Below are 14,070 nucleotides of genomic sequence, written 5' to 3' on the forward strand. Positions count from 1 at the left end.
GCTTCAACTAGCCAGGATCTGCAAGCAACTCTCAGGTTGCAGTTTGCCAGCCCCATGTGTTTTGAGTTTGGAACATAGCAGGAATAAATGAGTTGTCTTCTGCTGCCGCCTTCTGTGCCTCTTTTCCATATCCCATTTTGCCAGCTGAAAGGCCTTCATTCTCATCTTCATAGTAATAGCTCTTGGAGTTGGCTGCCCCTTGGAGTTAACAAAAGGCCAAGTCATAGAATCATAGAATCATAGAATCATAGAGTTGGAAGAGACCACAAGGGCCATCGAGTCCAACCCCCTGCCAAGCAGGAAACACCATCAGAGCACTCCTGACATATGGTTGTCAAGCCTCTGCTTAAAGACCTCCAAAGAAGGAGACTCCACCACACTCCTTGGCAGCAAATTCCACTGTCGAACAGCTCTTACTGTCAGGAAGTTCTTCCTAATGTTTAGGTGGAATCAAGTGAAAGAGCTCTTCAGCTCACCCAGCAGCACTCTCTGCAGTCTGACAATTCAAGATGAGTCGTGGTGGTGGCTGAGCTGATGAGGCTAGAAGCCATTTTCTTTGCTTGGGGGAATCCGCTTCTGTTCAGCTTTGGTGTAGACCGGAGAGAAGCAGAAGGTTGTGTAGACCAGGTTGAAGCCGAAAGTGTCAAGTAGGTTCAAGCCAAGGATGTTGCTGGGGCTCAGTGGGTGACCTGAAGGCATTGTTGGTGCTAGCCATCACAAGGAAGAGCAAGAGTCATGCTTGATGGACCCAAGACCCTGAGTAGGAGTGAGGACAGGGGTTGGGGAGATGGGTGGGAGACACCCCGGAGCCAGAGACCAGCCACTTACGCCATTGCTCTGATGTCTGGGAGTTTGTGGGTTGACACCAGTGACCTATCCAGCACTTTGCCCAACTCAGCATAACAAAGGATGCTCAAATTGAAGTCTGGCTATTTTGAGAATATATCCCCCAACAATTTTGAGGAAGCTTAATTAAGTATATTTCTTACAACCAAGAATACACATGGGGTGGGATTCAGCACTGCACCCTCCCAATCTTTCCATCAGCACAAGCATTCCAGGTTGCCCGATGGAACAATATCACATCGCCTTCCCCTCTGTCCGCACGCTGTTCTGGGGTTCTTCCTGACCACCCAGCCCCAGTGTTAGGGCGGAAATGCCTTGTTGCACAAGTGGAAGCATCTGTGCACAATTTCCTATGACGGGCCTCATGAGGTGAATCCTACCCGTAATCTGTGGAAATTTGACATAACTCAGATCCTACACCTAGAGAAATGGGGATCCTTTATCCTTTTAAAATAAAAACTGCTGCTTCTTATAGTTTATAGGGACTCTGAAGCGCATGTAGAGCTCTACGCAAAACAGGATCTGGTCTATACTCTTCACTGTTGGGGAACATGTCAGGCAGTGATGGCAATAAGAGATCCTGCCTGCACCAAGTACCACTTGGTCTCGGTCTCTCTCTCTCTCTTTCTCTCTCTCTCTCTCTCTCACACACACACACGCACACACACACACTGTGTTGGACCCGGGACAGTCATGTGGTGCCTCTCGTTGGGTTTGTGTTGTAGCAGTAATAAAGAGAAAGGTGTTCGCATGGTCCTATGTAGAAATACTTACCTTTTAGAGGGCAGATGAGATCCCTTTTTAAAGCTGTTCTCTAAAGGTAGCATCTTGCATAGAGCCACATTCCCCTTCTGCCGTGCCCGCATGCCCATGTTTAGCTAAGTGGTTTAGTGGGCACAGTGCGACAGAAACACATTTGGGGGTTGATGTGCTTTGCACCCTCACAACCATCCACCCCCTCTGCCGGGAGAAAAGTGAAAAGTCCAAAAATTGCAAACCTTTTTTTAAAAAAATGAAAATGAAACGTGTTGCATGATGGTACACTGGTTTACCTATGCAGGATACTACACTCAGAGACCAACTTTGCATTCCCAACCAAAAATGGGTGCACTTTTGGGGTGTTTTCCATGCACCACGCTCCCAGTTTAAATAACACCCCTTCCTGAAAAATGAAGGCCTGATTGTGCCAGTATGTTTTATGGCTGTTTTCTTCCAATTGAACAGCAATATAAGAATAGAGGTAAGAACACTGAAGGACCCTTTTGTGAAAAATGGATGACCCTGGGCTTTCTTGTCTACTTCATGGATTCTTGCATGACTGATGACTGACGCTAATTTTTTTCTGTCTGTTTTCCCTTCCTGCTCACACTTTGGACAGGACAAACTCTGTTCCCCTTCTGACATTCTCCAGCTAAACCTCAGCATTAAAAGGACAGTAGAATCTCTTCTTTCTCTGGGGGCAGATTCAGAAGAACCGAATCTTGTCTCCCTTTCCACCCAGCTGTGTGGCTTTGCAGCATTTTACTGTGCTCTGATGCTAATGCTCTGTGTGTTCTATCGCTGGGTCTTTTTCCTCTAGCTAAAGCTCAAGGGTGCCATGGACTTAACTCCAGCTCTTCCAAGCGGTTGGTAAACGGTCTGTGTTTCAGTCGAGAATTTTGTATGTGTACGTTGTTCCTGATCCACCAGCAATCTGCTCTGTGTGATGTGAAAAACTCTCTTGCTGATAATGACCTAGTCAGGCAGAATTTGCTGTTAGATAAGTGAAAGCTCCCTTATATTATGTGGCTGGAATACTTTATGCAAAACAGAAGGGGGGTTACACTTTGTAGAAATCTATTTTAATTGCACAATGGTGGATATTTTTGTAGAACAGGAAGTTCACCCACTTCCTTTGGGAGGGAGGGAGGGTTGGTAGAGACAGTGATGGACACTTGATTCTTGGAACTCACAGAACACTTGAAAAACCGGGATACAGTGTTGAAGGGAGACACTCCCTCACCATAAGATTTTTCCATCTAGACCTCCTTTGGTTTCTTAAGGATTAAGCAAACAATGAAATGCATCTTCACCTTTTTCTCCAAGTGCTAGGAATATCACCATCCTTTTTAAAACAAAAAGTGGCGATTGTTCAGGATTCCTCAGAAACCTCATGCCTAAGCATCAGAGGCCTTATTTTCAAGCAGTGCAGATGGACAATATTCCTTCCTGTCTCTGAGGCACTGCTAGATTTGCAGAGCAGGCTGTGTTACACAGCAGAATGCGGAGGTTGCAGGTTTTTATAGCCAATGCAGGTTTTATTACAGTGGCATTATCCACCCAAATAGCAGTTTGCACTGATGGTCTACGATGCAGGAGGGGCTCATGAAAAATGGCTTCTCATCTTCTTAGACCAGAAAATCCACAGCATGCCATTTTTTTCTAGTGATCTCTACTTTATTTAGAATACTTACACAAGTTCCTCTTTGCTGTTACATTGCTCAGTCTGAGCAGACCGCTAGTGTGAGCAAATATCTGTACCAGCAAGTCTGCTACCTTAATCCTGTCTGTACCAGCTGTTAGTGTTGTCTTCAGCTACTGGTGATGTCTAGCACTGGGAAAATGCAACCCTTTGCCTTGCGTTTCCTCACCTCCTTCTGGGCTCACGTTCATATTTGCACACATGTGTGCCAATGTCACAAATGTATTGACTTGTTTATTTCACCATTAGGATTTCTCAGTTGATCTCTGCTGTCACAAAGAATTTAAGAGTGAGAGGCATTCGACTTTCTAGCAAATGCACATGAGCAAGTTGTTGAAATCCTCAGCTTTAATACCAGTCCTGTGGCTTTCCAATAAATAGTGACAGCACTTTTAAGGAGCAGCGCCTTATCTGAAATACCGTTCACACTGTTATTGATTAATTAGGTGCTTTCATGTTTATAGACATACTCAGAACAATGTGTAACAGCGTTCAGCAAGCTGGACAGTTCCCATTTGGGGCTGATGGCATTTGTCCTTGTTGTGGTTTGGTGAAACTGGGGTCCAAATATTTCTGCTGGTGCTCAGCCTTGAAAGGGTCTAATGGGGTAATAAAACCAGGGATGGAGAAAGTAAGTTAACCCACTGAAACTCTAGCCCCTGGAAGCCCTGCTCAGTCTGCCGTCTGGCTTCTAAGATTTCGCCAGACAGTTGCCTGCTCCCACCCACCCAACCCCAGTTTAACAGCTCCCTCTCCCCATGGATGGAGCACCGAGGCTTCGTTCCACCACCTTCAGCCAGCCTTACAGAATGGCTTCTTGACTCGTTTTGTGTAGCTCAGGTACCAGCCAGGTTGATGCTTCAGCCTTTCTTGCCTATCCATGCACTCTGCTCCTGCCTTTCTCAGGGAGACCTTTGCTCTTAACGTGGATCTCAAAGCACAAGCGTTTGCCCTTCTGCCTTGAGGAGGTGTACCATTGGAATTGCCTCAGCCTGGCAGTCATCAGTTCACACGTTTTAGGATTTGTCCTGCTCCTGTTGGCTGGGAGCCAAAAGCTCCACAAAGCAAGAACAAATTCAGTTACGTTTTTAAGAATGTGCACATTTAAGTACTGCTGTAACCAAATACAAAGTAGGGGGACATCTTAGGCCTAGAATGAGTGTCAGAGCAGCAAGTTGCTTCCCATATGTGAAAATGAGAATATGAAAGTTGAACACATGCAGTTAGGCTCATGAACAGACACATCATTCTCTAACCTTGTTGCATGTGTTTGAATAGCTTTTGAATTGGCCTCTTCTGTCAAATAATGAGTGCTTTATGACTGTTGATTCCTAAATGGGAAGGCTCCTAGCAAGCGGAACTCCTGCCTTTGTGAATTCTAGAAGACAGTGTTACCAAAAGACCTTTCTCCACTTTGAATGAATGGGTATTATTTTTGCGCTCATCCTCTTGTCTCAAAATGTTTGGTCCATTACTGCAGGTGTAGCTATGATTATAACCTGAGTTAGGTCTGGGGTTTGTTTTTTACCTTTTTCTGATCCCCTTTAGTCCATGTTTATAGTGGCATTTTGCTGAATTCAGGTAGCGTTGGGGCTGAGTGCCTGGTTTGCCTGCTCTGCTTGCCAGAAATCCCAAGCTTTCTGCATCTCATTGTGTATGTGGAGGAGGCTATCATAGTCACACGAGGTGCACTGACAGACCACTAAAAGTGCAGGTGCCAAAGCGGGAATGTGTGTGGGATTCAGTGTGGTTCTGTTACAGGTGTTCCACCTGTGCAAGCCTATCAGCTTGTCAGGTGGAACTATGCCTCCTCCCCTCCTCCACAATGTTCTGGGGTTCTCCTGACCCCCCCCAAGCCAATTTTAGGGGGCGGGTGGGGGGAGTGAGGAGGAGAAGAAACCCCATGACTCAGGCTTCGGCTGACAGGGTTCATTAGGTCAGTGCTCCCCAACCTTTTTATCGCCGCGGACCGGTAAACGTTTGATAATTTTTCCGTGGCCCGCTTGTTTTGAGCTGAGTCCCCCCCTCCGTGCACTTACCTCACGGCAGCTTCTCTTCAGTCCCCGCGTCTCCGACCTCGAGTCCTCAGTCCTCCCGTGGCGCCTCCTCCTCGGCCAATGGCGTGAGGTTTGCCTTTCGGCCAATCAGGAAGCGGGAGGACCCGCTCCCTGATTGGCCAGGAGGAGCATCAGTGTAACAATAGCGAATTTTCATTCGCTATTGTCACACAATGGGCGGGCTTGGGAGGGCGCAATGCTCTGCGCCTCGGCCGCCCGCCACAGTGAAATGATTTGAAGTTCGTCGGGCGGCCCGGTGCCGATTGATCCACGGACTGGCACCGGGCCGCGGCCCGGGGGTTGGGGAACACTGCATTAGGTGACTTCTGTCTTCTGCGATGAAAAGAATTAAAATTCTGCACCCAGAATTCTGCAACCTATATAAAATTGTGCGGATTGGAGAGGCTTGCATAATTTATTCTGGTTTTGCCAGCCATGGGGAAAGGCAGTGATTTGTACATGGCACTGATATCTTGCTGACTGAAATCTTACTCAGCCACCTTCAGAGATTTCCAGCAGTCATTTCCCAAAATGTATATCAAGCATATCTTCACAGCCATAAGGGCTAGCAATCTTTTTTTAAAAAATAAAAAGACTAGTTTCTCAAGCAGATGTATTCTTTGTTCCTGCAGGAGTTGCAACACATGCAGTGATTGCATGCGTCCAGTTTTTGCAAACCACCTGATTGCTCAGATAATCCCTGCTATTCCAAAGGGGTTGTCAGGATTTTCACAGGTGGGCCAGCCCACGCAGAACAGTTTTGCATTTAAGCCACCATGCGGCCTTTGCCAACCTGGTGCCCTCCAGATGTTTTGGATTACAACTCGCATCAGTCCCAGCCAGCACAGCTGAAGGGCAGCAGCTTGGTGAAGGCTGCAGTAGAGCGCTGTATCTTCTTTTTTAAGAGGGATGGTGGTGCTCCCATACCTTTTAAAATAGTGCCCTTGACCGTCGATCAGCCAGGATGCTGGTGTTTGAGCTTTAGCCGGCTGAATCACTGCATTTTCCCACAATGAGCTCTTACGTTTTGTGCAATAATCACAGAGCTAGAGGCTCTAAATGTCACCAGCGCTTTCGGTCCTTCCCCACAAATTCTGCTCTCAGTCGCCTCCTATGTGGCACAGCCATCAAGCCTCTTCCACTGCCGCCTTTAAGAGTTTCCTGGGTGCCCACTTCCCTCCACAATGCCTTCCTTTTGCCCCTTCCTAGACTGGGCGGCATCTGCTTAGCAACTGTCACCTCGGCCCTGAGGCTAACGCCTCACCTGTCAGGCTGGGGAATGTGATACTCAAGAGTGGCTTGAGTTTTACACCTGACAGTTACCGTATTTTTCGCCCTATAGGACACACTTTTCCCCCTCCAAAAATGAAGGGGAAATGTGTGTGCGTCCTATGGGGCGAATGCAGGCTTTCACTGAAGCCTGGAGAACGAGAGAGGTAGGTGCGCACCGACCCCTCTCGCTCTCCAGGCTTCAGGAAGCTATCCGCAAGCCTTGGGAGCCCGCGGGAGTCCCCGCCGGGCTCCCAAGCCTTGCGGACAGCAGCCTGCAGCCCGAAACCCGGGGAGCGCAGCGGAGCGCACCCCGGGCTTCGGGCAGATATCCGCAAGCCTGGGGAGCCCGGCGGGAGTTCCTGCGGGCTCCCAAGGCTTGCGGATAGCAGCCTGTTCTGGGGTCGGGGGAAGCTCGGGCTTCCCCGGCCCCAGCCCCGTGCCTGGGGGGGAAATAAAATGTTTTTTCTTTATCCCCCCCCCCAAAAAAAGTAGGTGCGCCCTATGGGCCGGTGCGCCCTATAGGGCGAAAAATACGGTATAAAGCAGATTGTGTCCTTCAAAAGCTGATACCTCAGTAAATGTTAGTCTCTAAGGTGCTCATGCACTTTCTGCTGCTACAGACTAATGCCCCTGCTCTGCTGGGGTGGGTGTGTTTGTGTGTGTATTTGACCGCAGACCTGCAGTGTGTTCTCAGAGGAGTCCCAAAACTTGCCTCTTGACTGCTCAGAAATAGCAGTTTCACAGTCAAGGAAGGAGTAAGGGGGTACAGGAGTCGACCCTGAATTAGTCAAGGAAACAGAGCACCTCAGTTACGTGGATAAATGCGTGTTGGAACACTGTAGTTTGTATATTTTTTAAAAGCTGTTTCTACTGGGGGTAGTTTTAGGAATATTTTAAAAGAAATGAGTGCCTGTGAAAATAAATGGGCTGCTCAATGAAACCGACTTTCTTAGTTGTGAATTGATTGAAGGGAGGGGGGAGATGTTGCCATGCTGGAAATGCGTAAAGAAAAGCATTCCAAACTCTTGTATTGACTCCCCTCCAGTCTCTCTTGCTTGTTTAGCCATCATCTTTAAACAGGTATTAACTAGCGTGTGAGAAAGGGTTATTTTTTCCAAATTCCTGCCATCGCTCCTCATTCACATGTTATGCAAACGAAAAGCGCTTCTCTGGCTTGTACTCTTTGTACCAGGTTTTGCATATAAAGTGTACGTCTAATACCATCCGACTTCAGAAAAAAAGACTTCCTCTTCCCCTTCATGTTCACCTTTATAATTCTCCCTTTATATATGTGTGTGTCTTGTTTGCTGGGGATGGGGGGCGTTGATTGTGGGTTGCTTTCTTTTTTAACATGTTGATTAAATAAAGTTCCTGTCCTGGAGTCTGGCTGGCTTGTTGTTCACTCTGTCACACATGCAGCTGTTTGTCTGATCCAGCGGTGGGCAGCTCAGAGATGTGTTTCCTTAGGAATGCATCCTGAAAAGAAGGCTGGCATGCATGCCACATGCCACATTTGCACGTCACTTCCATGTTCATAGAGTACCAAACTACATAATGCATTTCTGCCGGGATAGTATTGCTGCCCAGTGATTGCCTTCAGCTTTAAAAAAGAACCAGCCATTTGATTGCCAGGGGTGGGGTGTGGACAAATATTGTCATATTGGCTGAGAAATTGTGTGCATTAGAAACCACGGTGATTGCATTTTTCATCCTTTAGTGCTTGGGACCGTTGCGTTTCTCAGGTGTAACCTCGAAGGTCCCAAAATGAAAGTTAAGATTCTGATAAAACCCCACAGTTCTCCCCCCAAAAGGCATACTGAGAGCCAGCTTCTTAATTGCTGCCACAGCTGAGAGGCTTGAACATGGGAAGCTGCCTGGGTTCCAAGTCAGCACTGGTCCGTGCTAAGCCGGCTCTGCCTAGGCGGAGCGGCAGAGACGAGACCCCTTAAGAAGCAGAAATGCAATGGGCTGGACGTGGGACTTTTTTGCATGCAGACCATGAGCTCGGCTGCTGAGCCGCACCACCCTCTCATTTTATAACATTCCATTTTTGGCACACGTACACACACACACATTTGCTTTAATTTGGTTTCCCTTTTTTTGCGTTGTTTTAGTTTTCATCCCTTTTTTTTCCTTTATGTCTTTTTTGTGTTTTCCCATGTAGGAGCGATTATGTTTGCCTCTGCACATATTAGAAGAGAGAGGGTTGACGCGAGTGGCAGAGACTGTACAGGCACTTCTGGAACGGGCCCCCCCAAAACAGCACCACCACCACCAGCAGCAGCAACAGCAGCAGCAGAATCAGCTGGCTGCTGTGTAGTGACCCCCGAGACCTTGTTGCTTTGTCCTTGGCCAAGCCGAAGAATGCCCGGACTTGACTGCTGGGGCAGCGTGTCCAGACACAGGCAACCTTGCATTCGAAGGAGGAAATCTGTATCCAGGATTCCTGAAGGGAATAATTTTTGCTTCATTTCTCCACTTTTTTTGGAGGTCACAAAAGTTTCCATTGAACTTAAAGAGAAAAGAATTATTTGTAAAGTGAGTTTTGCCTGCACACGTGGGAGGGAACCAGGGGCAGATTTCACCTCCTCTCTGATTCATTTCTCAATAAGGTCACAGTAGAATTGGGGCAGCGGGTGGGAGCCTTTGAAACTACCCCCACCCCCCCGAAAAACACCATATGTTTAAAAAACTCTGGGGTGGCTAGTATGTCGTATTCAGATAGGAAATATCTTTTGGGTTTTTTTGCAATGCTCTCATTCGTTTCAGCACACAGGGCATTTCTTGTGGATTAGACCCACCTGAACACACACATACTCCTCAGCCAGGACTTTGGAAGCGTACATCTAAGAGTTAGGTTATGTTCTAGCTTCAACATCACTCCTATTGGATGTATGTATAGGAATACTTTTTCACACAGGTTCTTCCTCTGGCATTCTGTGTCCCAGCACAGCGCAAGAAATTAATTGTAGCATCCATCTACTCGTAACTTGGTAACTCGCGGTTTCCTGAAAGAGCAATTCCTGGTACGACTTTTAATTTTCATTGTCAAATCATCCTACAAAGAAACTGCTGTTTGGAGGTAAAATAGCAGGGCCCTTGACCTGTGCTTTTCAAAAATGATCTGTTAACTGGGTAGGAAAGTGGATTATTGAAGTAAACGGAGACCAGTGGCTCTGTTGCAGAAAGAGAAAAAAGTGCTCTTTGGTGGATTTGAAAGAACAGTTTTTAAGGGTAATTCTTTTCATGAAGTTAATCCAGCATTTCTTTTTCTGCGTTCTTCTGCCATCTACCCTTCCCCTTTATTCATTGCTTCTCTCATGTGTTCAAAACCTGTAGCTTTGGAAAGTGTGCAAGGGCAGATGAAAACCATGTTAGCAGTTTCTGAAGACTGGATCTGCCCAGCAAGCACCGTAAAAATGAGCTGAGAAGTGCATACTGGCAGTTGTGCAGTTCCTGCGTCTTCAATCCTGCCCCAGATGTTGCCTTATCATGGGCAATTTGAGGTTCATGTTTCTCCCAACTGGAATGCCTTTCAGACACTTATCTCCTCCCCCTGATGCTAACAGATTTCCAGATGGAGCCAGCTGTGGGAATTGGTGGTCATGTACTGAAGCATTATGCTGATTCTGTGACTGAGAAGGACCGTAGGGAGGGAGCTGGGTAATCAGAATGCAGAAGCAAACCATGTCATCACGTAGGTGAGCAATATTTGGGCAGCAGGGAGCAAGCCTGTGTGCTGGCTTCAGAGCCACACCCTATAGCCCCTTGCAGTATCACAGAGGATTGGGGGGGTGTACTTGGGGGCAGCGAAATCTTTGGCTGCCTCCATGCAGCATGTTCTCTTGTGGCGCCCATGCAAGGCACTGCTCTCAGTAGTGATTCCTGGGGAAGAGAGGCCCTCGTGGCCTGTACATGAGGTTCACAAAATAAAGCAGAAAACACTGAATGTAATGACGGATGGCAGGAGGAGGTGATAGAATAGTTCAGCTGAGATGTGTAGATTTTGAGGAATCTGGAAAAGAACCTCAGGCTGGCTGTGTTTTTGCTTTTGACATGCATCTCCTCTCCCCAAGTGTCTCAGTGGCTCTGTGTTGAAACAAAGCACAAATGTCATTTTCCTGTTGGTTTCCCTGGGCTTTAGGTGGACATCGTCCTTTTGGCCATTCTCACATGCCCTCTGCAATCACTTCATTTCTATTTTGATGCCCTTCCTGGTTAATTTTGCCTTGCTAGGCTCTCGTGTCCTTGCAGGCTGCTTGGTTCCTTTTTCCTCCATGACCCTTGGCTCCCAACTCTCCTCTGAAGCACATGAAGAATGTTTTTAGCAAAACAGTAGCATGTGGTTGAAGCAACAGTTTTCTTCTAGCTCGGACGGCCTCAAGTCCTGCAGGTGCTGGACGGGCCACAGGACTGCCTGCCTGCCTCTTTGCTGATGCTGCGTGTGCCATGTTTTGTGGGTGCGGTGTTGCCGGCCAGAAGCAATTCTTGAGGAACTACATCAGATGCAATAGCAGCATTGAAAGTCCTCTCCCGGTTTCCTTTGCGTTTCCGTTTGCCACCTCGCGGACCTCTGATTCAGATGCTTCACCAGTTCTGCCGCTGTGCCTGCTTCACCAATTCTCAGCCACTTGTTTCGTACACGTCTCTGGGTTTTCTGTTATTTATGCAAGCAGGACCGTCTCAGAGTGGAGGGAAGTAAACTTATCATAGCGAGGTGGGTAAGAGAGGAGAGATTTCATGAAGGTTAGTCTTTCACTCCCACATTTTTTATTTTTTTTTTAAACATATAACAGTTTGGAGGCTTCAGCCCAGTTACCAAAAATTAGCAAGTTCATCACCATATACTGTAAAAACATCTTCTACCATGTCAAGGTCAATCCTTTACCCAGGCAGCTCAGTCTGTATATTACGGTGGGTTGAGAAACGGTATTACCTGCAACCCGGTTGTGTAGGTCATCTTTAACTGCAGTAGAAAAGCAGCAGTGTTTGGTAGTGCGGCTGAAGCTCCCAGCCCATTCCAGCAGGACATATGCAAGTGGTTGGCCGAAGCCCTTAAGGGCCAGAAATTCTTAGCATGCTTTGCGAGAGGACCCAGAAAGGACGGCATCGTACCAAAGACATGCAGCTGCCCTTGTGTGGGGCTGCAGTGGGTCTGCTGGTAAGCTGGGGGCTCTTCTGCCTGGGCAGTCAGTAATGCCCAGGGGTATAACTGCCAGGAAATAATTAAGCACAATACGGTGGTATTGCCTCCCATGCAAATCACCACCTATGACCAGGGCTAAAGCATATGACATGCTTTTTTTAAAAAAACAAACAAACACAAATGCTCTGTTTTGTGTCGCTGCGTCATTTTGTCTCTTCACTTTATTATAATCTCATGATGGCAAGAGTTCCATGAATGGACATTAACAGCGTGAAGGAAATCCAGGTCCTTTCAGCCGATGGCATGTTTTATGTATTATACCAAAAAGAAAAACCACTTGAGTTTTCTGTTGCTAGTTTTAAATGGCTTGGGAATTTTTGTGTTTTGTTATATTTATGTGCAATTTTTTCCTTGTATTCAGTGGAAAAAAGTTTTTGTTTTTTAAGAAAAGTGTATAGAATTCTATTTTGTGTGTTGAAGCAACAATAGATGGCTGTCCTCTTCTGGGGAATATCAGTGCAAGAGATCCCCCATTCCGGAGATGGTGTTTGCTGTTGGGTTCCTATAAATCCTTCTGTTTTTGTTACCTGTCCACAAGCAGTCCCAGGCAAACGTGACTATTCTGAGAATCAGGTGGTTTTCCATTCCAGAACTGACACTTTTATTTCCATCTTGCAAGGGGTATCATTCATTCAAGGCTGCTCCAGCAAAGGATTGTGCTGTTTGCATAATTTGGTCTCGATTTTCCTCCAACAGTGCAAAGTAAGCTTGAAAGCTTTATACAAACCCACCCCCCCTTGATATTTGGGGAACTATAGATGTTGCGTGCACAATCATATTATCCCAAATGAAGCTGGTTGTCTGAAAGGACCCAGTGAACAATAATTTATGCAGCACACTCAGTGGGCAAGCTAGATCTCTCCTGTTTGTCCTGTGAACACTGGCTATGGAGTCCATCCATCATCCAGTGTTGGCTCATCCCTTTGCACAGGATTTCCCAAATTTGGGTCTCCAGCTAGTTTTGGACTACAACTCTCATCATCCCCAACCACTGGCCCTGCTAGCTACGGATGATGGGACTTAAAGTCCAAAAACAGCTGGAGACCCAAGTTTGGGAAACCCTGTGTTAGGGTAAGTGGGGCACTGTCCCCCCAACCTCCGTGTGCCCTCCCAACCACCCTGCTTTCTTGTATATCCACTAAGAATTGGCTGGGCATTTCACTGTATCTGTCCCCCCCCCCCTACAGTTGGCCTGTCTGCCTCCCACCCTGCCAGTCCCATTGGGCACCAAAACACACTGTATTAAGTAGACATTGTCCAGCTTTCTGATTCCCACCACATAGTGACATTAAGATGGGGGTCAAAACTAATTTGCTCCATGGAAGGCAAACTCATCTTGTTGCTCTGAGTAGCCCCTGCAAGTTCTTGCTAGAGCAGGCCCAATAGCCTCCGTCTGTCCTAGGGATGGATTGCAGTCTCACCTCTGGGTAGATGGAGAGTATCTTGTCTTCCTTTTCGTTGCTGGTTAATCAGAGAGGGCAGGCTCGCAGGAAAAGCAAATGCACTTACTTCTGGCGCAGTTCATTAAACGTGCCCAAGAGAACAGCTTCTTGCAAACTCTCCTCTGTGAGGGCTTGTGCAGGAGCTTTTCCTGAGAATCTCTGCCACAAAATATTTAAAGGAATCTTTCCATGACTGTTCAGTAATGACCGGTGCTATTATGTCTTGGAATGGTTCTTTTAATTTTAATTTTTGGGCAGTGGGAGGGATATCCTGTAAATTTGGGTGGGGTTTTTTTTTTCCTAAGCATGTTTTGCAGAAGATTTGAAAGCCTCCATTTTCAATGCACTCCAGCTCTCACATATTCATTCTCCTCTAGGCTGGCACTCGGCAGAAAGCCCAGAGGATAAAGACTTCACTCTTGTTGTTTCTCCAGCCTGTAAACGTGTAATTAGTAGTATAGCTAAAGGATTTTTTAAGAAGTTCTTTCCTGTATTTGTATGTCTGTAAATACATTCCATAGTTTTCAAAGACTATATAAACATCATAATATCATGTACTTTATTTTAAATTGCCTGTATGCTACCAGTCAATTTCTAGCGCACATGATATTATAAACTTCAAACCTGGGTGATTTGAAATAAAGGCTGAAGCTTTAAAACCTGTGTTTGTGAACAGAAGCATTTATTCTGCAGTGGGTTTGTCCAGTCTCTCACGTGCCCTTGATTGCTTCTCTCCTGGGAGAGGGAGGTTGAGCAGCCTTGTTCCTTTGCTTGTTCAACATCACA

The 14,070-nt window shown here is 46.7% G+C and overlaps 1 protein-coding gene and 1 long non-coding RNA gene across 3 annotated transcripts in view; both read left to right on the forward strand.

The window, feature by feature from the left end:
* LRCH3 (leucine rich repeats and calponin homology domain containing 3) overlaps positions 1-13,947 on the forward strand; it is a 95,754-nt gene extending 81,807 nt beyond the window's left edge. For both annotated transcript variants that reach the window (XM_081007445.1, XM_081007448.1), the window contains one exon: positions 8,801-13,947. In XM_081007445.1, coding sequence (XP_080863571.1) covers positions 8,801-8,956 — 156 coding nt within the window. In that variant the 3' untranslated portion in view covers positions 8,957-13,947. The remainder of the gene's footprint in view (positions 1-8,800) is intronic.
* On the forward strand, positions 28-8,017 carry LOC308478177. Its single transcript, XR_013986882.1, has 2 exons — positions 28-220; positions 456-8,017. It is a non-coding gene; the product is annotated as an uncharacterized lncRNA (long non-coding RNA).
* Positions 13,948-14,070: the final 123 nt, after the last annotated feature.

The sequence above is a fragment of the Podarcis pityusensis genome, assembly GCF_964106645.2.
Source record: "Podarcis pityusensis genome assembly, chromosome: 5".
Classification (NCBI taxonomy): Eukaryota; Metazoa; Chordata; class Lepidosauria; order Squamata; family Lacertidae; genus Podarcis; species Podarcis pityusensis.